General features: G+C 46.4%; 1 protein-coding gene and 1 long non-coding RNA gene across 3 annotated transcripts in view; one reads left to right on the forward strand and one right to left on the reverse strand.

Annotated features, from left to right (window-relative positions):
* Window positions 1-19,666: 19,666 nt before the first annotated feature.
* Window positions 19,667-24,901, reverse strand: LOC148683456 (uncharacterized). Its single transcript, XR_015947332.1, has 3 exons — window positions 24,840-24,901; window positions 23,026-23,095; window positions 19,667-20,827 (listed from the first exon to the last, which is right to left on the reverse strand). It is a non-coding gene; the product is annotated as an uncharacterized LOC148683456 (long non-coding RNA).
* Window positions 24,892-25,786, forward strand: part of VLDLR (very low density lipoprotein receptor) — a 33,587-nt gene continuing 32,692 nt past the window's right edge. Inside the window, exon 1 of one of the 2 annotated variants that reach the window (XM_035097125.3) lies at window positions 24,892-25,598. In XM_035097125.3, coding sequence (XP_034953016.3) covers window positions 25,514-25,598 — 85 coding nt within the window. In that variant the 5' untranslated portion in view covers window positions 24,892-25,513. The remainder of the gene's footprint in view (window positions 25,599-25,786) is intronic. The other variant, XM_060269252.2, reaches the window with a different exon arrangement.

Genomic DNA, 25,786 nt, shown 5'->3' on the forward strand with positions numbered 1-25,786 from the left:
GAAGGGCCAGCTCTTCAATCACCCGGAAAAGTTTTGGTTTCAAGTTTAATGCATCTCTGTTCTCTAAAGTTTCAGAGACCTCAGTAATCTTTGAAAAGGAGGAGAGGGGAATAATGTATGTTTTTGCTAGGGGAGGATGTCAGTCTGCTCTGAGGCAGGATATGTTCTGCAGGGAGCTAAGCATTGCTAGAGAATGGCTGCCCAACCTTTTCCTAAAAAATGCTTCGAGAAAAAAGATTGCTGCATTTCTGCTACACCCAGATGTGACTTTGGTCCTCTGCTGCCGAGGTGCAAGAGTGGACTCAGTGCTGCATTTAATTAATTTGTCACATTTATAGACCACCTTTATCTTCTAAGGAGCTCAGTGCAACGTACATAGTTCTTCTTCGTCCCCATTTCATCCTCACAGCAACCCTGAGAGGCGGGCTAGGCTAAGCGATGGAGAATGACCCAAGGTCACCCAGCGAGCTTCATGACTGAGTGGCAATTTGAACCCTGGTCTCTCCCAACACTCTAACCATAATGCCACCACCATGATATCTGCAGTGGGGAAACATGGATGGGGCTATTGGGCATGAGTACAGTAACCGTATCTGGTCATGTTCCCAGCAGCTGAAAAGCAAGAGAACGGTCATAGAATCACAGAATTGTAGAGTTGGAAGGGTCATCTCCTCCAACCTCCAGCAATGCAGGAATCTTCTGCCCAACGTGGGACTCAAACCCATGGCACTGAGATTAAGAGTCTCATGCTCGACCAACTGAACTATCCAGGATCCTACACAAAGTAATTCTGCCCCACTATGCAAAATGAGGCTTACTCCAATGTAGGTGTGCACAGAAATGCTGTCTTCATTTCTCTCTCTGTTCTTTATTCATTCAGACATGCAACGCTAAGCCATCCAGCCCAAGACCACCCACTCTGCATATAGGGTAACAGTGAAAACATGGCAGAAACTCATTATAGATGGTAAGAGTTTTAATTGCAGAGTATGTGACCCACAGAGCGCTTCCAATTTCCCTTAGTATCTCAGGTGTGATTGTTCTAGAAAGGCATAACTGAAGAGAGAGAGAGAGACTAATTGGAACAATTAATTGAAACAACAATTAATTTCAGTGATGACAACCTTGACTGTGTTGCTGTCTCTCGATATTAAGAGCGGAGACGGCATTGTCACTCACGGATTTAGACATGGAGACTCCTCTGCAAGAAATAAATGGGAACAACCCAACGATTGTCTGTTCTGTCTCAGGAGATCCACCTGCAATGGTGTATCTCAAAGGGCAAGTTGCAACGTGTGATTTTACTATTGCTGTGAGGGATACTCAATACACTGAAAAATGGAGGAAACTTGACCTGAGCCAGGCAGCATCCCAGAGCCCACGTCACACAACAGTCCTGCAAAGCAGCTGACCTTCCACTCAGGGCTCTCACCTGCAATGGGTTTTCCCCCAACACCCCTGGCTGGTGGAAAGCTCACAGGTTTAAGGAATATCAACTTGGGGTTTGGGAAACTGCCAACTCTCCACACTAGGGCTGGGCAATAACTGGTTTTCAGCATTGTGATATATCACCAGCTAAATATCGTGATATACTGATGTATCACGATGTCTGAAATAAGGATGGAGCAATGTACAGTAGATACCAACTGATGATTTTGGGAGGCTTGTTTAGCAGGTGCCAAAAATCCAGGAGAGAAGGCACCTGTTGGATATGCAATGGGAGAGATGTCCAGAGAGAAGGTGTCCCCACGCTAGAGACAGATGACATGATGATCCTGTTGAAAAAAGGGTGGGCTGGTGACACTCCTGCTCCTCTCTCTGTCTCCCAAGGCACCAATCATATGTCTCTCTCTCTCTCAGCCATGGATTGTGCTCCCCAAAGCTGCCCCCCCCTTACACTGATGGCACGGAAGACTCTTACAGCTTCCAGTCTCCCTTAAAAAACAAACAAAGTGCTGGAAAAGCAGCTAATTGGGAAATTCATGCAACAAAAGCCAAGAAAACCAGATGTTGTTTATGCCCTTCCAAAAGTGGTGTGCATACATTTAATTCAGCATTTCTGCTGTGTTTCCTGGCCTGAATGTGCTTTTTCTTTTTTTAAAAAAACAGGCAAAATGTGACTGAGCCACAGGTGGTCCTTTCAAACCCTCTTTCAATTAGGATTTCTTGCATATCAGCAATTAAAATCTCTTGCAGAATCAACTTGTCCATAACCTTCTCTTTGAATCTTCAGGCGAGCTTTTTAGCATTGCTATGCTTGCTCAAGTCTTGTCCCCCCTTCGGCTCTTGGTTTTTAGTGTATGAGATTGATTTTAGTAATTTGAACTGTTTTGCATTGAAACTTAAACCATTTGATTGTGCTTTGTTTAGTTTGTGAGGCCTTTGTGAGCTGCTTTCAGTTTCTTTTATAGAGAAAGGTGAGATCTATGCCAGGCATAGGCAAACTCAGCCTTCCAGATGTTTTGGGACTACAACTCCCATGATCCCTAGCTAACAGGACCAGTGGTCAGGGATGATGGGAGTTGTAGTCCCAAAACATCTGTAGGGCCGGGTTTGCCTATGCCAGATCTATGCTTTTAAATAAATAACCTATGAAACAAACAAAAAAAATGATTTAAAAGCAGAATAAAACATTGAAGTCAAATATTTCCTGATTTGGAAGGGGTGTGGAACAAAGGGCTTAATTGAGATCACCCTTGCACAGGAATATGCTGGTTTTATTTCAGTTTTTAAAAGACATCGTCCTGTATTTACTGTTATATTAGTTATCTAAGTCATCTTAAGTACCACTTTCGGTATTAGTGGAATGCTGGGTATTCATGAATGGAAGAATGGTCCATTCACAGAGCATTGTTTATTCAGTGCATCAGTGGAAATATTTGTCTGAGAATTGAGCAGGACTCCCATCCTTTTGGGATAGCCCTGAGACTGAGACCATGAGACTCACAATCTCAGGGTTGTGGGTTTGAGCCCCACATTGGTCAAAAGATTCATGCAGGACAGAGGACACTTTTCTCCCCCCAAAAAGAGAACTACCACATTTTTCTAGGGACGGGTGGCAACCCTAGTTGGGAAGGTGCCGTTGGTGGTAGCCTGCAGAAGAGCTCTGAAGGAGGGCGTGTTAGGGCAGGGTGGATCCAATGCCTTGGGAATCCCCCAAGGAGACTCTGGATCCTTGGGCCCCTCTGATGTGCCAATCTGGAGGGAGTGGCGTTGGGTCCTGAAAGACCTACATTGGCTCCTAGTATGTTTCTGAGAGCAATTCAAAGTGTTGGTGCTGACCTTGAAAGCCCTAAATGGCTTCAGTCCAGTACCCCCATTGTTCAGCCCAGACACTGAGGTCCAGCTCCGAGGGCCTTCTGGCGGTTCCCTCCCTGCGAGAAGTGAGGTTACAGGGAACCAGGCAGAGGGCCTTCTCGGTGGTGGCGCCCACCCTGTGGAATGCCCTCCCATCAGATGTCAAGGAAACAAACAACTATGTGACCTTTACAAGACATCTGAAGGCAGCCCTGTTTAGGGAAGCTTTTAATATTTGATGAATTATTGTATTTTAATATTTTGCTGGAAGCCGCCCCGAGTGACTGGGGAAACCCAGCCAGATGGGTGGGGTATAAATAATGTATTATTATTATTATTATTATTATTATTATTATTATTATTATTAGATCTGCTGCTCCATTGCTTCCCCAGTGGGGTTTAGATTTTAACTAATTTGATTCAGATCCACCATGCTGCCTTGGTTCCAATCTCAAGAGCCCCACTACACACAAAAGCACACTCTTGTGGTGTCATTATGTAGAAGCAGCAGCAGAAGCAGAGACCATTTAACGGAGCCCCATCTTTTAAAGGAAAGTTTGGAATTCCACTGCATGTTTGCCATACACATTTCTAGTTCGGAGTATCTTTTATTTCCTTTTAGCAAAGCCTTATGCTCCTGGCCAGGCATGATAATTGCTGACGTTCCCATTTTAAAGTAATTCCCTGTTATAGATGCCAGAATACAGTAACGCGACACAATGAGTGAGGAATCCTGACTCCATCACTGAAGAATTTCCTTGTCAGTCTTTGACTTGATTCATTGGCCTCAAACAATGGAAACTGCTTGGGAAGATTAGTCGGCGTGTCTTTTGCAATGTACATTGTTCAGTCTGCCAAGACTAGGGTGTCTTGAGAAAGTTTTGACAGACTCAACACACACACACACACAGAGAGAGAGAGAGAGAGAGAGAGAGAGAGAGAGAGAGAGAGAGAGAGAGAGAGAGAGAGAGAGAGAGAGAGAATGGTGTGTTTGCTACCTCCTACCTGAGAGTGCTGAAGTAAAACTGCATAATTTTAAAAACCCATATTGGTCAGATTATTCTGCCTATGGCTCCATGTGTAGACAAACATCAGCACCCATGTGTCGTGGCGCATGATGCTTTGCTGTATAAACCAAGAATATCAGAAACAGGAAGATCAAAATGTAATGTAACAAGGACTATGGAGACTTTGGAAAAGGAAAAACTGGAGAGATTCAAAATACTCAGCAGAAAAGGACTAGCAATGGAACCCATGGAGGGGTGTCCAAAGATTCTGGGGAATCTTTGTGTATTTGTTTTTATTTTTGTAAAATAAAAAAATTCCTTCAGTAGCACCTTAAAGACCAACTAAGTTTTTATTTTGGTATGAGCTTTTGTGTGCATGCATGTTATTTTTGATTATGAATGGAAATAATAATTTGTAAAATAAAATAAAATATATATATTTAAAAAAGAATAGGAAAAGAACATCTCAGAGCTACCATGGCCGAGAATGATGTAACCACCAACCCCGCTTCACAGGGAACTCTGGGAACTGTAGTTCTGGAAGGGGAATGACATCAACTCTCAGCACCCTTAATAAACTACAGCTCCCACAATTCTTTGGGGGAAGTAATGCCTGTGGCATCAAAGTGCTTTCAATGAATGGTGTGAACTGCAGGCCTATTCTCTCTTACCCGTGAGTAAGCCCTACTGAAGTCAATGGTACTTACTTCACTGTAGATGTGTTTAGGGCTGCATTCGATGTCCCCAAGTCAGCAGCCTCCAGATGGGCAGGGCATAAATATCATTATTATTATTATTATTATTATTATTATTATTATTATTATTATTTTAGAGATTAAGCATGGACTTGATGACAGTATAAGACACATTAGGGCAGAAGAAAACTCAAATGTAAGCATGGACAAAGACATCCCCACCATTCCCATATTTCAAACATTATTTCACTGAGCACAGTATCTGGGACATTTCTTGTAACCCTAGCGGGCATAATTCTATTCTCTGTGAGTTAATGCACAGACCTTGTGACCTATTTTGTTCCCACTGAAGGCAATGAAAGTCTTAAGAGCTCTCCCCCCCCCATATTTCTCATTAATGGGTGTGCTATTTATAGAAGACACCATCACTGAAGATGAGTTCAAAAGCTAGTTTTCACTGAACATTCACCCTGAAATAAAGACTGCCTCTGGATCTGGCACTCACCAAATTTTCACCCTTCCTGGCAGAACGATAAACTTGTAAACAGACCTTTTGAAAACTCTGGGTTTTACCATTTTGAAGTATCTGCTTCTTCTTTTGGGGATTGATATTTTTTTGCAAGATGTTTCTTTATAAAGAAAAGGAAGAAAGGAAAAAAGTGGAGAAAGGAAAAGAGAAAGAAGGGAGAAAAGGTGCAAAAAATACAATGTAATACATTTAGTAAAGTTAATTTCATTGCTATAAATTATTATAGAGATAAAAGTGATAATATCTGCTTCCTAATAACCCACAGCATCCTGTACAAACTCATTCCAAATATCAATATATTTATCCAAACAAAGTCTATGTCTATTGGTCATCCATTCATACATTGCAAGTGCTATTGTGTTGTCAATCTCTTGATTAAATGGAATTGGATCTTTTGTTTCTTCCAGTTTATCAGGATCAGTCTCTTAGCAATCATTAGGGTGCATATTGTCAACTTCCATATAATAGTGTAGGTATATAATTCAGGAGAATATTCTCCTCTGTAAGTTTTAACGTTATTCATACATTCATTTTTATACAGTACAGCATTTTCTCCCGAAACATAATACACGGTAAAAATGTGTGTTTCAAGGAGGCATAGGCCTGATTACATCTCCAGCAAAGAGCTGTTTTAGCTAGTCGATTTTTATATGCAGAATTCATCGTGCGAAAGGCTCGACTGGATGAATCCCAAGCAGGAATGAAGATTGCCAGAAGAAATATCCACAACTTCAGATATGCAGATGACACAACCTTGATGGCAGAAAGCGAGGAGGAATTAAAGAATCTTTTAATGAGGGTGAAAGAGCAGAGCGCAAAATATGGTCTGAAGCTCAACATCAAAAAAAAAAAAAAAAAACTAAGATCATGGCCACTGGTCCCATCACCTCCTGGCAAATAGAAGGGGAAGAAATGGAGGCAGTGAGAGATTTTACTTTCTTGGGCTCCTTGATCACTGCAGATGGTGACAGCAGTCACGAAATTAAAAGACGCCTGCTTCTTGGGAGAAAAGCAATGACAAACCCAGACAGCACTTAAAAAGCAGAGACATCACCTTGCCTACAAAGGTCCGTATAGTTAAAGTTATGTAGTAATGTATGGAAGTGAGAGCTGGACCATAAAGATGGCTGATTGCGGAAGAATGGATGCTTTTGAATTATGGTGCTGGAGGAGACTCTTGCGAGTCCCATGGACTGCAAGAAGATCAAACCTATCCATTCTGAAGGAAATCAGCCCTGAGTGCTCCCTGGAAGGACAGATCCTGAAGCAGAGGCTCCAAGACTTTGGCCACCTCATGAGAAGAGAAGACTCCCTGGAAAAGACCCTGATGTTGGGAATGATGGAGGGCCCAAGGAGAAGGGGACGACAGAGGACGAGATGGTTGGACAGTGTTCTCGAAGCTACGAACATGAGTTTGACCAAATTGTGGGAGGGAGTAGAAGACAGGAGTGCCTGGCGTGCTCTGGTCCATGGGGTCATGAAGAGTCGGACACAACTAAATGACTAAACAACAACAAAGGAGTCCAGTAAATTCTGAATATTATTTTCTGCTGTATGTCTTAAATTAAGATCCATTGATACCTTTGGTAGTGATGCATTTTCCCACTGTGGGTAATATTTAAAGTTCCAGTGCTTGGCTCCAATCATTTCTTAAAGTCTGCATACCAAGCTTGTTTAATGATAATAAATATATACGAAAAGCAATCACTGGCTTTTTAGTTCCAAACGAACTATTCAATTGCTGCAATATCTCAGGTGTCTCAGAAGCAGAAAAGGCTGCCAGCCCAAATAAACTCGTTAAACGATGCCATAGCTGGAGAAAGATGACACTTTTCTCTGAGAACACTGAAACATCTGCTTCTTAAAAAGTCTGTGGCCTGATTCCCTCTAATGGCCAGACTTCAAGAGTTTTCACACATGACACTTAAAAGAGCTTTTGAATCACTTTCCCTGCAAGTTGGGCACATGAGAGTGTTGTTAATGCAGGAAAGAAAGTGAAACCCAGCCAATTTAAAACCAAAAGTTTATTCTAGCTACTGTAGGCATTATTACATTCAAATTTCAAAAAAGGGAGGGGGATTTAGGCCTCGTATGTGAAAACGCACCTTATAATCATGCTTTCTCTTCCACGGAAATTGGTACAGTCCAAAAAAGTTGTGATTTTCTACTCACAGGAAATCTCTGGAAACTATTTTTCAGTATCACCGGAAGCACATCTGTGTGCCATCTGAGCTACAAATCATTATTTCTGCCTACTTTTTCCAAACATGAATTTTAAACTGAAAATAGCATCTCGGTCACCCTCAAATTGCTGCTCTCCTTTTTTAAAACAACCCCCTTCACTCTATGCTGTTGGCCATTTAGCATCCTGGTTGAGGCTGGTGGTAGCTGGAGTGCCAAAGAGCTAGACTTTTCCAGCTTAGGAAAGGTTCAGGAGATCAAGGCCCACAGTGACAGGGCTTAGGGGACATGTTAGAGCAGGCATCCCCAAACTGCCCCCCCAGATGTTTTGGCCTACAACTTCCATGATCCCTAGCAAACAGGACCAGTGGTCGGGGAAGATGGGAATTGTAATCCAGGTTGAGGAAGCCTGGGTAATGTAATAGTGTTAAAGGATTGGGGTGAGGTGGTTCAGATGATGCCTTTGGGTCCCAACCAAGCCGGGGACTTCACATGGAACAAGGTGGAATTTTGCTGTAGAAGGAACTGCTGAACTGGTCAAACCAATTTCTCTTTCAGGTTGGTGGCCTTGTCAAGCATCCTCACCTGAATGACTGAAGAAGCCGGTGGAGAATAAGGAAGTTGCTATAGAGCAGGACAATCTAACACAGGCATTCCCAAACTTCGGCCCTCCAGATGTTTTGAGACTACAATTCCCATCATCCCTGACTACTGGTCCTGCTACCTAGGAATCATGGGAGTTATAGGCCAAAAACATCTGGAGGGCCGAGGTTGAGGAAGCCTGACCTTACCTGATGGCATTCCTTGGCTTGCATTTGCAGCCAATGCCTGAGAGTCACAGAGGTCTGCTAATATTGAAACTGCCGCCCGCCGCCTGTTTTTATTACAAAACTGCAGGGGGTGGCTAACACCCCGGCACAAATCCTACCACCCCAGCACGACTGAAGGAGGGGCCCCAGCTCTGCTCCAGCTCATTTCACTTTGCTCCTCCTGGCAACCACAGCTCAGTCTCCCAGCTGCTACGTACTGCTGGGAACCCATTCGAAGGTAGAGTCCATGACCGCTGGTGATAAAGGGCAAGATCTGTAGAAATCGTAATGCAAGAACGTTTGACACTAGCCCAGCCAAGTCTATGAGCAGAATGCTAATGAAGGAGCTCATTAGTTCTGCAGAGCAGAAGCACTTGCACTTCCAGCCCAGGCGAAATTTGCGACAAGGGCACAAAGCAGGGGACCTGGGCTATTCCGATGGAGGGTGGAGAGCAGCTGGCATTTCACTTTTGTACCTTTCTGGTTACATTTTTGTTTATCAGATAGCTGGGTCCTTCCTGCACGGTGTGGTTCTTGCCTTAAGCTCAAGTCACCCCTTTGAAGTACATTAGGCTGAGAGTTGGTAACTGAACTGTGTCCAGTTCTGGGCACCTCAGTTGAAGAAGGATACCGACAAGCTGGAACGTGTCCAGAAGAGGGCAAACAAAATGGTCAAAGGCCTGGAAACGATGCCTTATGAGGAACAGCTTAGGGAGCTGGGTATGTTTAGCCTGGAGAAGAGAACGTTAAGGGGTGATATGATAGCCATGTTCAAATATATCAAAGGATGTCATATAGAGGAGGGAGAAAGGTTGTTTTCTGCTGCTCCAGAGAAGCGGACACGGAGCAATGGATTCAAACTACAAGAAAGAAGATTCCACCTCAACATTAGAAAGAACTTCCTGACAGTAAGAGCTGTTCAGCAGTGGAATTTGCTCCCAAGGAGTGTGGTGGAGTCTCCTTCTTTGGAGGTCTTTAAGCAGAGGCTTGACAGGCATATGTCAAGAATGCTTTGATGGTGTTTCCTGCTCGGCAGCGGGTTGGACTGGATGGCCCTTGTGGTCTCTTCCAACTTTATGATTCTATGAACATGCCCCAAGTCTCTCAGGTTGTAATACTATATACCTTTATCTGGGATCAAGTCTCCTTGAAAATGGGACTAATTTCTGAGTGGACATACACAAGAGCCTCCCCACACGGTTCTTGCAACTGGCGTCCTGCAAAGAACCCCTGGGTCAGCCTTCCACCGGCTCTGCCTCCAGTTTCCTTGTCCCTGCCTGCTCTACCGTTGATCTTCCCCCATTGAGGTGGAAAGTCTGAAGGGAGCTTGGATGTGTGTTTGGCCCAAGACCAACAGTTAGGGGTGCAGCAGGAAAAACATGGGCATTGGGAGTGGGGCTAGCCCCCCACCAAATGTGGGAAGTTTCAGAACAGGCAAAAGAAAGTGCTTTTCCACACAACACGTAGACTCTGCTCCCAACCAACTTGGAGCGCTTCAAAAGAGGGTTAGCTGAATCCATGGAAGAGAAGGCTATCAACTGTTACCAGGCACAATGTCTATGTTCCCCCTCTGAATCACAGAATCATAGAGCTGTAGAGATGGAAAAGACCATGAGGGTCATCTAGTCAAACCCCCTGCCCAACGCGGGGGCTCGAACCCACGACCCTGAAAAGGAGAATCACCTGCTCTACCAACTGCACTATAGGAATCGTAAATGAAGAGAGTGCCATTGTGCTCAGGCCCTGCTTCCAGCCTTCCTCTCAGGACTTCAGGACTTCAGTGGACTTTCCTGTGAATACATTCAAGGTGGAAACCAAGCGGCATTGCGCTTGCAGCCCCGGAACCAGGAGCAGTAATCTGACACTTGAGCACCTGGGGGAACCGAGAGCAGGGTGATATATCACAGGCCACAGGAAAGGAACAAGGGCTCCATCTGGACTGCCAAAAATAGTCTCACAGGCATCCCATGGAACATCTGGACAGAGAGCTTAATGCCTCGGATCCGTACCATTGCTGATTTTAAAACTCTATCTCTGCAACAAACTGTAACAAGACAAAGTACCGGCCCATTGGTGGACTGTGCCGTGTGAAACAGATCATTTCAAATGCACTAGGAACTGAGCTCCACCAAGCACATATTGATACCAAACTTACTTATTTTTACATGTCTGCACTAATGGTATGACTTTAAAGAGCTGGGGAAACTCAAATGTATTTAAGGATGGAAACAGAAACAATGAAATTAGCAGCTCTTCAATTGATTTAACTAAGCATTTCCAGCTAATGAGTGGATGTGTTTTGCCTGCAGTGTGCAAGATAGTTCAGTTACCTCAGATTCAGCAGAGGAAGAGAAGGAGAAATAATCAATACCTTTCAAATCAATGTTTGCCAACAGTGGAAGTTACATTAAAGCTAACAACATTACCCGTTGAGATTCAGCTGAAAATCTATTGCAAGGGGAGCTGACCTGGGCACTCGGGCTGTTCTTGGACTACAACAGGCATCCCTGTGTGATGCAGCAGCTAAAAAAGCCAATGCAATTCTGGGCTGCATCAATAGGAGTATAGCATCTAGATCAAGGGAAGTAATAGTACCACTGTATTCTGCTCTGGTCAGACCTCACCTGGAGTACTGTGTCCAGTTCTGGGCACCACAGTTCAAGAAGGATACTGACAAGCTGGAACGTGTCCAGAAGAGGGCAACCAAAATGGTCAAAGGCCTGGAAACGATGCCTTATGAGGAACGGCTTAGGGAGCTGGGCATGTTTAGCCTGGTGAAGAGAAGGTTAAGGGGTGATATGATAGCCATGTTCAAATATATGAAAGGATGTCATATGGAGGAGGGAGAAAGGTTGTTTTCTGCTGCTCCAGAGAAGTGGACACGGAGCAATGGATTCAAACTACAAAAAAGAAGATTCCACCTAAACATTAGGAAGAACTTCCTGACAGTAAGAGCTGTTCAGCAGTGGAATTTGCTACCAAGGAGTGTGGTGGAGTCTCCTTCTTTGGAGGTCTTTAAGCAGAGGCTTGACAGCCATATGTCAAGAATGCTTTGATGGTGTTTCCGGCTCGCAGGGGGTTGGACTGGATGGCCCTTGTGGTCTCTTCCAACTCTATGATTCTATGATCCCCAAACTTCGGCCCTCCAGATGTTTTGGACTACAATTCCCATCATCCCTGACCACTGGTCCTCTTAGCTAGTTGTAGGCCAAAACATGGGAGTTGTAGGCCAAAACATATGGAGGGCCACCTGGACTAGAACCTCCCGCCACAGCTGCCTGTAGTCAGCATGCCCAATGGTCAGGGATGCTGCTGAGGTCCGTTGTATCTGGTAGGTACAACACTGGCTAACCTCTGGTGAAGTGACTTCATAGAGAAGAATTCTCCACTGGGGAAGAGCACTTGGTTTCCATTTTGAATGTGTTCCCTGCAAAGTCCAGCTAATTGCTCACAAAAAGAAGGGAGCCGAACCAAGCAAGTGACGTCACATTAGGTGCATGCACACTGCACATTTAAATCACAGTTATAACGACATAATCATAGAGTTGGAGGGGACCCCGAGGATTGTCCTGTCCAGCCCCCAGCATTGCAGGAATGTGCAGCTGTCCCAGAAGGGGATCGAACCTGCAACCTTGGCGTTATCGGTATAAGGCTCTAGCCAATGGAGCTATCCAAAGCACCTTTTGTTGGTGCTTAAATGCCAACAAACGTTGGAGTTAAGAAGCTGTCAGAAGCTGAATTGAAGACTGAATTCCTGCTGGAGGAGCTCCCTTTGCCCGGGATGTCATCAGACTGATACTCTTGAGTCTAGCAAAATCAGAAAGCTTGGTTGATTGTAGGAAATACAGGCGTAGTTAACATCCCAATTCTAACTAAGCAGGAGATGCAATGAGCCATGCTTCCATCTCACATCTTGGATGGAGAGACCTGCAAAACAGGGGTCTCCTCTCATGAAGAAGGAGGAAGTGGGAAACGATGTCCACAGCCACAGGAGTGTCAGTCTAGTAGTCTGAAGGGAGGTTAGGGCCCTAGGCAGAGGGCCTTCTCGGTGGTGGCGCCTGGCCTGTGGAACGCCCTCCCACCAGATGTCAAGGAATTAAACAACTACCTGACTTTTAGAAGACATCTGAAGGCAGCCCTGTGTAGGGAAGTCTTTAAGGATTGAGGTTTTATTGTGTTTTTAATATCCTGTCGGAAGCCGCCCCGAGTGGCTGGGGAGGCCCAGCCAGATGGGCAGAGTATAAGTAATAAGTTGTTGTTGTTGTTGTTGTTGTTGTTGTTAGGGGTGCCAGCTCCTCCTTTCCCATGCAGACACATCAGCCTTCAATGCAAGTGGAGATGCTTCCTGACACGTCGAATACATTCTCCCTTAAAGAAAATCGGGTGCTGCAATTAACCCCCAAAATGACAATTCCCAGCACCCGTAAAAAGCTACAGTTCCCAGGACCTTTGCGGGTCCACAGCCAGTCACAACCTGGAATACACGCAGCAGCAATTTCAGAGCTATTTTCAGGCAGTGAAAGAAGTTCTGCAATCAGCAGATCTAACTCAGATACGGAATAAAACAGGTTACAATGTTTCTAGGGGCTGGCACAAAAATGAGGTAGAGTCATTGCAAATGAAACTCTTTAATTGTATCAGCATAATGAAGCTATTCACTGATAAGAAAAGCCTATACTTATGCAACTTAGATCCAAATTAATTTTTGTTCTTCCTATTTAAAATTATAGGTTATATATTGCCGTTTGCTGCCACTACTGACACTAATTCGGTTCTGTTTCTGTGCTACATTGACAGTGAATTCCTCTCTCCAACTTACACCCACTTGATATTTGAGGGGTGGGGGAGAGATGGTTGCAAAATCCCTGCAGAACGACACCATTGTACCATTTTCCTCCGGAGGTTGTATCTAGAAATTGTTTGGGGTTTTTTTTGGGGGGGGGGAGATCTAAAATAGCAGCCACCCTACCAGCACAGCAAAGCATCGAATAGTTCCAATAAATTTTGCCAGCCCCATGGCTGCCCCTAAAAGAAAGCATACTCACAAAACATGAAAGGAAGAAAGTGGTTTTATCTTTTCATTGTTGTTGTTGTTGTTGTTTAGTCGTTTAGTCGTGTCCGACTCTTCGTGACCCCATGGACCATAGCACGCCAGGCACTCCTGTCTTGCACTGCCTCCCGTAGTTTGGTCAAACTCATGTTCGTAGCTTCGAGAACACTGTCCAACCATCTTGTCCTCTGTCGTCCCCTTCTCCTAGTGCCCTCCATCTTTCCCAACATCAGGGTCTTTTCCAGGGAGTCTTCTCTTCTCATGAGGTGGCCAAAGTCTTGGAGCCTCAGCTTCACGATCTGTCCTTCCAGTGAGCACTCAGGGCTGATTTCCTTCAGAATGGATAGGTTTGATCTTCTTGCCGCCCATGGGACTCTCAAGAGTCTCCTCCAGCACCATAATTCAAAAGCATCAATTCTTCGGCGATCAGCCTTCTTTATGGTCCAGCTCTCACTGAAAGAACTATCTTTTCATTGGCACCTCTCAAAAACTGGGTTGAACATTTGGCCTTTCAGATGTTTGGCAGAGAGGGTGGGGTGGGGAGGGGTAACAGCATTTGCCAGGGAAAGGAACCAGCAAATGGAGAATTTGTCATTTGATAAGGGCACTTTCTAATACAGGAGGTGCTTGACATAGTAATTTATCTCACCAGATCCCAACAAAACACACAATCGCCGTGCTTATTTACATTAGCACAGTCCAAACACTTGATTGGCTCCAGGCTGCCAAAATGCCGTTATTCCTCTTTTCTTTTGAGCTTCTGCGTCACACCATCAGCGGTCTAGGAAGGTGGCATGGGGATTCAGCGTGTCTCTGAGTTCTGCCTACCACATCTTCTTCTCCTCCCCACCCCAACCGAAAGCCCGCCTCTTCCAGTTGAACCCATGTGAGAACCACCTCTTGCTCTGTCCTCCGTCCTCATTGTCCCCAGCAGTTTTGTGAAGAGCTCCAAAGACTGCTGTGAGCCAAGAATGAGATTGAAGAGCAGAAGCTCGGAGCTCATTCTGCCCACAGCGAGACTCTTAAGTGGATTAGCAGCAAAATGTCCTTGGATGGTTAAATGTCGCCGTGTACATGAAAATGGAAAGATGTGTTTCCCATGGTTTCCATACACATTGATGAACAGTATTATCCCTCTTCAGACCCTTGGCCTCATCACAAGAAGTCAGGTGTGTGTGGGGGGGGGCTGGGCACACACACACAGGCTAGGCTGCCACCCCCCCCCAAAAAAATTCCCTGCATACCAGGCATGCCCCCTCCTCCCACTGACCTTTGCATATTTAGGCATCTCTAGGTAGAGCTGCGAGAGACTCTCTTTGAAATCCTGGAGAATCCCTGCCAGCCAGTGTAGACCAGTGGCGTAATGTGGTTTCGTGGCCTTGGGTGCAAAATTCAGAGGGGGCGCAACTGCCCCCATGCAGGCACTGCCTTCCACAGGGATCCCCGCTCTGACAAAGGTGGCAGCTCAGGTCAATGGTGAGTGGGAACCAATGGAGGGAGGAGGTCAAGGGGTGACCCCAGAGCAACCCAGCCCAGCCCTCCTCCTCTCCACGGGTGTCAGGGTATTGACCTTGGGTGAAGGGTTGCGTTGGCCGGCTAGGCTCCCCCCTGCGTGGACAGGCAGGCACTTTGGACAGGCAGGCTCCCCCCTGCGTGGACGTGGCCCTTCTTGGCTCGGGGGGGGGGCACTTTGCCAGTGGCTGCTTGCCTGCCCCGGGCACTGGCAACCCACGCTATGCCACTGGTATAGACAGTGCTGAGTTGATGGTCCAATGGTTTGACTCAGTATAAAGATGCGTCCAATATTTTCTGTGAAGACCGAAAGGGGCTTCCGGCGGCATTCAGTTGACCTTGGGCACCTCTGCGGAATTGGCAATGTTGCGCTATCAACATCAAAAGACCAGGAGGAGCTCCCATGTGCAAAGACATTAGAGGTGGGGCTGGAGGGCATGAAGCAACCCCCCTGAACACTTTCCACCCCCATATGCCACCAGAGGTGGGCAACTTATTTGGGGGTATGCACAGATTTTGCTGCTCTATGGAAAGCAGAGCAACATATTGAAATCCTGTTTCCACATTTTTATCCCTGGTGAAATGAAGAAGCAAACACACACACACACACACACACACACACACACACACACACACACACACACAGCCTCCTCTTCCAAGAAAATGGAAGGATCCTTTTGCTCCTTTTTGCCATTCATGCAGCTAGACTCCAAGAATCAAAGGAAGATTTAAGCCAGGCATCCCCAAACTCGGCCCTCCCTCCAGATGTTTTGGAACTACAATTCCCATCATCCCTGACCACTGGTCCTGTTAGCTAGGGATCATGGGAGTTGTAGTCCCAAAACATCTGGAGAGCTGAGTTTAGGGGTGCCTAATTTAAGCTATACTACATTCGTTATTCTTAAGGTGCCAGAGAACTCTCTGGTTTTCTTCCAGGAAGTAGAACAGCCCTGTTTGCAAACTATTCTGTTTACGAACTCTGCAAAACCAGAGGTAGTGTCCCAGTTTACAAACTTTACCTCGGTCTAAGAACGGAATCCGAACAGTGGAAGGGCACCGGCAGTGGGAGGCCTCATTAGGGAAAGCATGCCTCAGTTTAAGAATGGATTCGGTTTAAGAAGCGACTTCTGGAACGGATTAAGTTTGTAAACCGAGGTACCACTGTATAGTTGTTGCTTTGGAATTTCTCCATGATACTGGCATATGAGAAGCTTAATTCAGATTATTTGTCCATCTAGCCTAGTAGTGTTTGTTTGTTTGATTTATATCCTGCCTTTCCTCCAAGGAACTCAAGCTGGCATGCGTGATTTCCACCCTCTGCATTTTATCTTCCCAACAACCCTATGAGGTAGGCTAGGCTGTCCCAAGGTCAACCAGCGAGCTTCACGGCTGAGGGAGGATATGACGCCTGGTCTCCCAGGTCCGAATCCAATCGTTGAACCCCCCATACCACACTGGGTAGCAGCATTGGTGGGAATATTTCGCTATTCTTCTTCTGAAAGGAGTGATCTGTCTGGAAGTTTCATTTCTGCCCCGCTCTCTGCCTTCCAGAGGTTGGCAAGAAACACAGTCTGCCTCACACGGGTTGAAAACCTCTCTTCGATGTTTCCAAATCCAGTAGGCATGGGATGCCAAGCTCTCATGATGTGCCTTGCCACCTTCTCTACGCAGAAGGCCACCCTCCCTCTGTGACTCTCAAGGTACCTATTGCTATGGGGCTGCGTTGTAAAATATTTTTCATTCACAGAGCAACAGCATGAGGGGGGGGAATTAAGGAAACTTCCATTCACGCCTGTTTTCAATTCTTATTCTGTGTGCGCTTTTTGTTTCTGTCTTTTATAGATTTGGTTCAGTGGAGGCGAGTCCTCGAGGGTGAATTGGGCATGGCCCCACCAGGCTCCTTCTGCCCCCAGCTAATGTTGTGATACACATCGCAAGGTCTGAAATCAGGATGGATCTTGGTAAGAGGCCTTGGCTGGCTTCACGGTGGTGGTTTTTGCATAGCACGCACACACACACACATCGTGATTCACGATATATTGCCAGGTTAAAAAAAACCATGAAACCAATATCACGGTACTTCAGTCGCCCCCCAATTGTGGTTTTTGCATAGCACACACACACACACACATCGTGATTCATGATATATTGCCAGGTTAAAAAAAACCATGAAACCAATATCACGGTACTTCAGACCAGTTTTGGACAATACATCTTTATACCGGCCAGCCCTACAGCCCTACAGCCCTACAGCTTCCACCAGCCTGTGGGCTTCATAAAGGTAAAGGGACCCCTGACCGACTCTGGGGTTGCGCGCTCATCTCGCATTATTGGCCGAGGGAGCTGGCGTATAGCTTCCAGGTCATGTGGCCAGCATGACAAAGCCGCTTCTGGCAAACCAGAGCAGCACATGGAAACGCCGTTTACCTTCCCGCTGCAGTGGTTCCTATTTATCTACTTGTACTTGACGTGCTTTCAAACTGCTAGGTTGGCAGGAGCTGGGACCGAGCAACGGGAGCTCACCCCGTCACAGGGATTCGAACCGCCGACCTTCTGATCAGCAAGCCCTAGGCTCAGTGGTTTAACCACAGCGCCACCTGGGTCCCTTGTGGGCTTCATACCGGCTCCTAAATTGAACCGTATTTTGTCCTTGGGACCTTGTTCCCAGCACCTCCTCCTCCTGTGCAGTGCTATTGCCCTCACACAGCACACACAAGATACCACGTACATTCTTCATTGTTGCATATAGTGCCTTTGCGTCAAACTCCTCTTAAATTTCTCCAGCGACCTTATTAAATTAGGCATTTCTTTCTGCACGAGGCTGAATGCTGCTTGTAAGCAGGCCTAGGCTCTGAAGGTCACATACATCGCATAAGGATGTGGTACCCTAGGTCTCACTATTAGTAGATAAAGGCCTTAACAGCTGGCAAGCTGTTTACTTAAACTGGATGGTCTTACCCCATTGACGGCCACTCAGCCACTTCAATCTGCAGAAATAAGGTTCGTACAGGATCCATCTGTTGCCATAACAGCACCTACACTTTGGAACTCCCTGCCCCTTGATATTAGGCAGATGGCTCACTGTACGTAAAGTTGACATGTCTTTTAATATGAAGCTTTTTTATGGCATGCGTTTTAAACTGCTGATCCCATTTGTATTTTGATATTTTTAGGTCAACTTGTTCTTATCTTCTGACCTTTATCAATAATTTTAATGTGCATTTGATGTAAAGCGCCTACAAGTTTGCTCCATTATATAAAATAAACAGACAGCCTTATTGCAACAACTTTCAAGGGTTGTTTGTTGCAACTTTACCCATTTGTGCAACTGCCTGTGTTTTATCCAGCCCCCCCCCACACACACTTCTCCACCATCAGTTACTGCACAGACTGCCTCCTCCTCCCCCTTGCTGGAAGGGCCCCCATCCCTTTAGGCTGGGAATTCAATATTGGTAAAACTATAGCTTGATTCTTAATGTTGGCTATCAATAACATTTTGATGCTACTAAATATGTTTCTACTCCCCCCCTCTGCCACCCCCCCCAAATCCTCTCCAACAAAAAAGAGCGAGAGAAGAGACTCCAAAATACGTTGAGAGTCTTAAAAGATTCACATGCAGTAACAGCTGCTATTATTAAGTCAGTTCTCATTAGGAATCCACTAATTAACCTTCTGAAAATAGAAACATTTCAGCACAGTGGGGGGAATATGAGTCCCCAGTCATTCTAACAACAGAGAATTCCACTCCTGGGAACAAGACTGACTTCATTTTTTTAAAAAAATTCAAGCCATCCTTGACTGAGAAAGCCAATCACTCAGGACTTTGATTTTTTTTAAAAAAGGGATAAATGTTCAATGCATAACCTTTAAGCTTTGTGTATAGATATTTACATTAGTATAACTTTAAAAAGTCACTTGTAATGAGATGAAGGAGGTTTAAAATTGGATTATTAAGATTATAAGGTTTTATGGATGTGCATGAACGAGTACTAAACAATGGAACCAAGAGGGGGAGTGGAGGGAAGTCAAGCAAAAATATGGTTCAAAAATTTGTTTATGATGTTTGCATTTTCCTTTTCTTTATGTATTGTTGTGATTATTTTTATTTATTTATTGTTATTTTTGGAAAATTAATAAAATGTTATTGAGAGAGAAAACCAATCACTCAGGTCTGCAGGATTGAGCAGAAGCCCAAACACAGTAGAGCAGGTCACACCATTGCTGTGACAAACAGATGCAATGGCAGAAGAGTCCTAGGCAGAGGCATTCCACCTGGGAAGATCTCCTGCCCAAATTGCTAAAGTTACGGGTGGGGTATAGACGGCCGAGGGGATGGCCACCCTTAGGTCCAACCCACAATTTGTACAATCCGTGGCTATACCCCCATAACCAGTGAAACTCTACACCGGCCTGCACAGGTAGAACAAATCCTTTCCCCTCCCATGGGGGCAAAATTTTAGAGGAGGGAAAAAATGTGTGCTCCCTGAATCATGTAACTCAGCATCAAATCATAGCACACTGCCACTGAGATATAGAGACACCGGGAGAGGAGACCAAAATTACCAAAAACTTCAAATAAAAAAAGCTGAGTGAATGTGGTAATTTTTATTATTGTGGTCGTTTTTATTCTTGTATCATTTGTTACCTTAGAAAAAAGAATCAGAATGAGCTTGAATGTAGGAATGATTTGCTACGAAAACTACAAAAGTCTTGAAGGGCCTGTGCATGATTATTCATCAGATTGTCCTCCTACCTGTGTTAGAAACTGCGGTGGAAAAGCTGTTTGTCACATGGCTCCTGGTGGGGGAGAAGGAAGAAGGGGAGGCAGGCAATTCACCCCCCTCCTATCTAGGAGCAAGGAACTGGAGGGAGAAGTGAGAGTGGGCCAACTGAAAAATCAGTTGCTACCAGGGGAGGGTGGGAACAACCCAGCACAGGAGGAAATTTGCTCTGTCTCCTGCAAAGTTGGCAATTCAAATAAGCATCCACTTAAACACATGAAAGAGCTTTGCGGTTTGTTTGTTTACTTATGCAAACAGCGCCATTATGGAATCTCTTGGGCATTTCAAAAGGCTTCAGGGGAGCAGCAAAGGGGAATGCCCAAAGCTCAAGAGCGGAAGTTTTCAGTCGCAAACCTTGCAACAGGAAATCTCCACTTGGTCTCAAGGGGGCGCTCCTGAGTGGGAAAAGGCGCCTGGCACCTGGCTAGTTTCAAACACTGCCTTCTCCCACGCATCTTTCTCTGTTTTGCGCTGAACAGATACAGTACAGTAGTGAGAATTATTCATCCAGAAATTTTTTTTTGAGGATTCGCAGACCAATCTCAATAATCCACCGCAAAATTTGTCCAAGTACTGATAATTGGATGAGAACTCTTTTTGAACCCAAATCACCAACAACTCAAGTAGTAGCTTTTCAGCCCTGCCTGCAGTCCAGAAGGTGATCCTGAGTTGGCGTCTTGGTTTTCCTTAAGGTTTCAAATTGTACACCAAATCTTCTACCGGTATCACAGAGAACAAGCATATGCACAAGAGGCCTTGCGTTTTCTCTCTCTTTAGGGCAAGGAAACTGGCGTTCATAATTAAAATTCTGTTAAGCATCTTTCTGTAGATGGATGTTCATGACGGATCCAGAAAGTTATTGATGATGCAATATTAGTCAGTTTCCTGAACGTTGCCTCTGTCCAGCTGATTCATCTTAGTTATTGGCAATTTCCACATCTTCCACGGACTGCAAGATCATTTTCACTGCAAACATCCAAAAGGAAACATCAATCATTCACAATGCAAAAAATATGTTCTGAAAGAAGAATTTCTGTTTCTATAGACTACATAAATATGGAGGCACAAGCAAACCAGACAGTGGTTTTCTCCCTTTCTGAAAGGTCCTGACTGCATACCCACAGGTGATTTCAGAGAAAACCATTTGCCTATTGGACCTAGCTCCCAGCATTATTCCATAAATCCCAGCCTCTGTCTTCTCTCCAGAGAAGGAACTTGATTCTTTCCTAACCTAACCTGAAACAAGGAGACTCTTTTCTGGCCAGAGCCCCAAAGAGCCTCAAGATGACACGGAAGAATAATATTTCTCTCTCATCACGTACAAGTGCATAGGAAAAGTGCCACAGAGAGGAAAGTTGGCAGAAAAACACCCATTTTCCTGGCAAGAGAGACTTAAGTAATGCTGGTGAGATTTCTACGCACTCCCTGACACACACACACACACAAACCATTCTTCTGGTGTTTATGAAGGAACCTCCCAGAGTATTTCTGAATGACCTGAAAGCAGCAAAAAAAGAAAGTGTGTAGACAGACCGGAAGCAGTCCTGCTCCTGCAACTCCATCTTTAATGTGCAATTATGGTGGCCAGCAGGATCCCCGAGGTGAGCTGGACCATATTGAGGCTCCAGGTGCATCTTCCCAGGTGAGACTCAGTCCCCCATCTTCTGCTTTCCAGTGCATCATCCATGCTCAGAGAACCACCAGGCAGTTTGTAGCATTCCCTTCTGTGAGCTTACAGCTTTATTCCCTGCTCTAACTTGTCCATTTATCTCCCTGTTGCCCTCCTTGCAATTTTTTTTTTAAAAAAACGTGCATCATGCTACATGCAATTTTATTAGCAGCCTCCTCTGTATGGGACCCTTGCCATGGAGCCTGCTCTTAGTGAGGAAGACCTACAACAAGCGCAGCTGCTGCAACTTCCAGGAAGGTGAGAAGGGCCCTCAGCATCATTGCCCTCCACGGGGTTCCCCTTGTGCTTCTATAAGTCTCCTCTGGAGGAGAGATGTGGGAGCCAGCTGCAAATAATCTAGCCTGGAGAGAAGGCCCCTCCCACTCTGAGCTGTATCTCAGCCCCCCTCCTAGGGGGCCTTGGAGTGTCAGAAGGTCTGAACCAGCAGCAGCCAGCTGTCCTCCCTTGTGGCTTTGCACTTATGTATTTAAGTCTAGATTATTTATTTTGCAACACAGTATTGATTTATTTGACGATGCTTCATAAATTGTTGATTTTTGTCTCACTTGAATTTATTGATGGTGTGTTTTGTAAACTGTTTTCTCTCCCAGACGCCCCACTGCAATGTTTTGTCATTTGATAAGTTACACCTTATTGTGGAAAGGGGAAATAACAGGAAACAAACTTTTTGTTGTTGTTGATATGACACATCACTGAAGGAGGAGCTATGGAATCCTTTCTTATTCAACATGTTCACACACACCCCCCCAGTAGTTTTGCAAGCGCTTCTCTGCAAATGTGTCTTTGCAAACTTTCACTTAGCAACATTTCACCCTGTTGCCAGAGGTGAGAGGAAAAACATCACAACCTGCATTCCTTCTCCTCTTTCAGTTCACCTTACATCAAAACAGGTTTGGGTATAAATGATAGAAATGCGCAAGCTTACTGCGGTATTGGATAGAAAAACCAAGTACATACTGAACCTGAATCTGCTTGCAATGAATAACTCCCACTGAAGACAATGACCCTTAAGAATTTTCCATTTGTTTCAGGATTGCAGATTTACCAGTTCTAAAAATATATACCATGAACATAGCAAATGGGGGGGGGGTTCTCAGCCTGCTCTATTCTACTTCCTTCCTGTTGCATGGCTGGTAACCTTTGCCAGGCCCATGATGAATAGCAGTTGCCTCTATTTTGAAATGTTGAATTGGGGAAAAAATGTATAGTATATTTTAAATCGGGTATTGGAGAATAGTGTAAATGCTTGACATACTCTGATTTATCATTAGTTCTCTGAGACTACTGGCAAAGGGGGAAACTATACATTTTATGAGTAAAACAAATAGTGTTGTTTGTACCATAATCCTAATATATTGGCCCAGATGCAAAGAGTTTCTGTGTGCTTACGAGCTTCCGCATACTCCCCTCCCCGCACCATGGACCTTTTTGGTTATTTGAACAACAGACCCCTAAAGTTCCCTTAATTTCAAACCTTGTTTGATCTGAGGGCTCAGGATACAGGCATCTTGCTGAAGTTAAGCAGGTCTGGGCCTGGTCAGCATCTGGATGGGAGACCACTTTGAATTTTACAGTGGAAGAAAGACGGAATAAAAGTGCAGGGAACTAAATAAAATTAATCCACCTGAAGCTCACAAGCTCCCCAACTTCAAGACAGTGCAGTGATAGCTGTGGAGTTATGTGGAAGTAAAAGGTGCTTGACGCATCATGTTGGGAGCAGGTGCCCTGCTCTTGCAGCGATGTTTCTGGCAATAAAGAGGTAAACTGCCAAGAGAGCTACCGCTAGGCATCCCTTAACAGGCATATTGGGGAACTGCAGCCAATCAGCTTCCTTGATTCTTTAAGGAAGTACATCGTCTGCCTTCCATTTAGCCAATATGCATTTATTGCATGAAAAAGACACTCCAATGCCAGCGTAGCTCTAAGCAAACACTGCTGCGTAAAATGCCTGTCAGTCTCGGGCCACGGAAGTTACTGGGGCTTCTTTCCACATTACATGTTTGGGGATAAGCTGTTTACTGCAACATCTGTGCATCAAAATAAGTGCAACCCCTTGCCCTTCATTACGGTCACTACGGTTGGGAAAAAATTCAAAGTGTGTTGCATTTGCATGCAAGGATGTGCAGTGTGATGCAAAGAGCTGCACCTGTTATATTCCTGCCTGTTCTGCAGCAGTTAAAAGACACAAGAGAAAGCCTGCCAAGGATGGGGAGAGATGATTTGCAACCCTCAGTCATATGAGAGCAGCCACTTGGAGCTGTGACTGAACTCTGGTTGTCGATGAGAGGGGAGTGCTTTAAATAATGAAGATTGGAATCATCAATAAGTGACACTTCCAAATATTACTTCTGGAATATCACAGACTGCTCAAAGCAAAACAGAGCAATTCTATACATGTCTAAAAGGTAAAGGTAAAGGGACCCCTGACCGTTAAGTCCAGTTGCGGACAACTCTGGGGTTGCAGCGCTCATCTCGCTTTACTGTCCAAGGGAGCTGGCGTTCGTCCGCAGACAGCTTTCCGGGTAATGTGGCCAACAGGACTAAACCACTTCTGGCAAACCAGAGCAGCACATGGAAACGCTGTTTACCTTCCCGCCGGAGCGGTACCTATTTATCTACTCTCACCCCATCACCTTCTGATCGGCAAGCCCTGGGCTCTGTGGTTTAGACCACAGCGCCAACCGTGTCCCATACATGTCTACTCGTAAGTAAATCCCACTAAATTCAGTGCGACTTCTTCCCAGATAAGTGAGGATTGGAGCTTTAAGTCTCTCATTTGAAGGCTGCAATCCTACAGGCACTTACGTACTCAGCAATGGGGCTTACTTCTGAGTAGACATGGTTAGGATCCCCATATCTGGGCCATGCCTTTACTAGGAGCAACCGAAGGGCAGGGGTCCCTTTCGTGTGTTTCCCCCCCCCCCCCAGTAACTTCAAAGCAATCCATTCCAATCTCTTGCGGGCCCCTCTCGAATTCCTCACACACGCACCTGCCCACGCGCATAAATACGAATTTATACCCCCTGTCTATGCTTGGCCACCAAGAGCTCGGTCGGTGGCGCGTGAGCCTCTTCTTCTGCGGGTGGTGGGTTCGAGCCCCATGTGGAGCAAAAGCTTCCCGTATTGCAAGGGGTTGGACTAGATGAAACTGGAGGTCCCCTCCAAGCCTAGGGTTCCTGGGGTCTTTCCACGCCTTTTCAAAACACCTGCCTGTGGAGAGGGCTCCTAACTTGGCAGAGAGAGCGAGAGAGAGAAGACTTGGAAACACGGGACGAAACTGTATCCTACTGCAATGTGGGACAATCCCGCATCACCCAGGCCTTTCCTCGCGTGGATCTCCTCCCGCTCCCCCGCCAGGCAAGGCGCAACTTACTGCGCGGAGCGCGCGCGGCTCCTCGGCGCGCAGGCGGCGGCGCGGGCGCCCCAGAGCCTCCCTTGCGCGCCGGTTCGCTCCTTGGCAGCTGGGCGGCGCGTGTGGAGCGGCGCGCGCGGGATCGTGGCTGCGCGCGTTGGGCGCGGGGGCGCGCCCGGCGCAGCTGCGGCGCCAGGTTGGGCGCATCAGGAAATCAGGGCAGCGGCGGCGGCGGCGGCGCTGGCGATTGGAGGCGCGGGCAGGAGCCCCGCAGACGCCGCCCAGCCAGGCGTCCGCACGCGGCCGCGGAGGTAGCGCGGCGCCTCTATAAGACCGCCCGGAGACGCGCAGCCCGCCCTCCCCGCCTGCTCTCCCCGTCCCTCGCCGCCGGACGCGGGTGCGCGCAAGCCAGGGAGCCTCCCGGAGACGCGCTTCGCCCGTCCTCGCGCCGCCTGCCTCGTCCGGGAGTCTGCCGGCTCCGCTTTCCAAAAAGGAGCCGCGCGGCTGGAAGGAAGGAAGGACGGACTCGGCCGCTGCCGCCGCCGCCGCTGCTTCTTGCCCGTCCGCCGCTCCCGCGCCTGCTTGGGCTCCTCCGCGGAGCTGCGCGAGGATGGGCGCGCTGCCCGGCTGGGCTCTGGTCTGGCTGCCTCTGCTGCTGCTGCTGCTGGCCTCGGCTCGCCTGCCCGCGGCGCGCGGTGAGTAGCCGGCAGCGAGACGGGGCGCGGGGCCTTTTCCACGCGGGTGCGGACGGGGAAGCGCCGTGGGCGGAGGAGCGGGAGGCACCGCGCGACGGGGGTCCCGTGGGTGAGGATGGAAGGGGTGCGTTTGGGTGGGCGCTCCCTCCCTCCTCCGGGGGGGGGGGTCTCCGGATGGAAAAGCAACC

The sequence above is a fragment of the Zootoca vivipara genome, chromosome 15 (assembly GCF_965207765.1).
Source record: "Zootoca vivipara chromosome 15, rZooViv2.hap1.1, whole genome shotgun sequence".
Taxonomy (NCBI): Eukaryota; Metazoa; Chordata; class Lepidosauria; order Squamata; family Lacertidae; genus Zootoca; species Zootoca vivipara.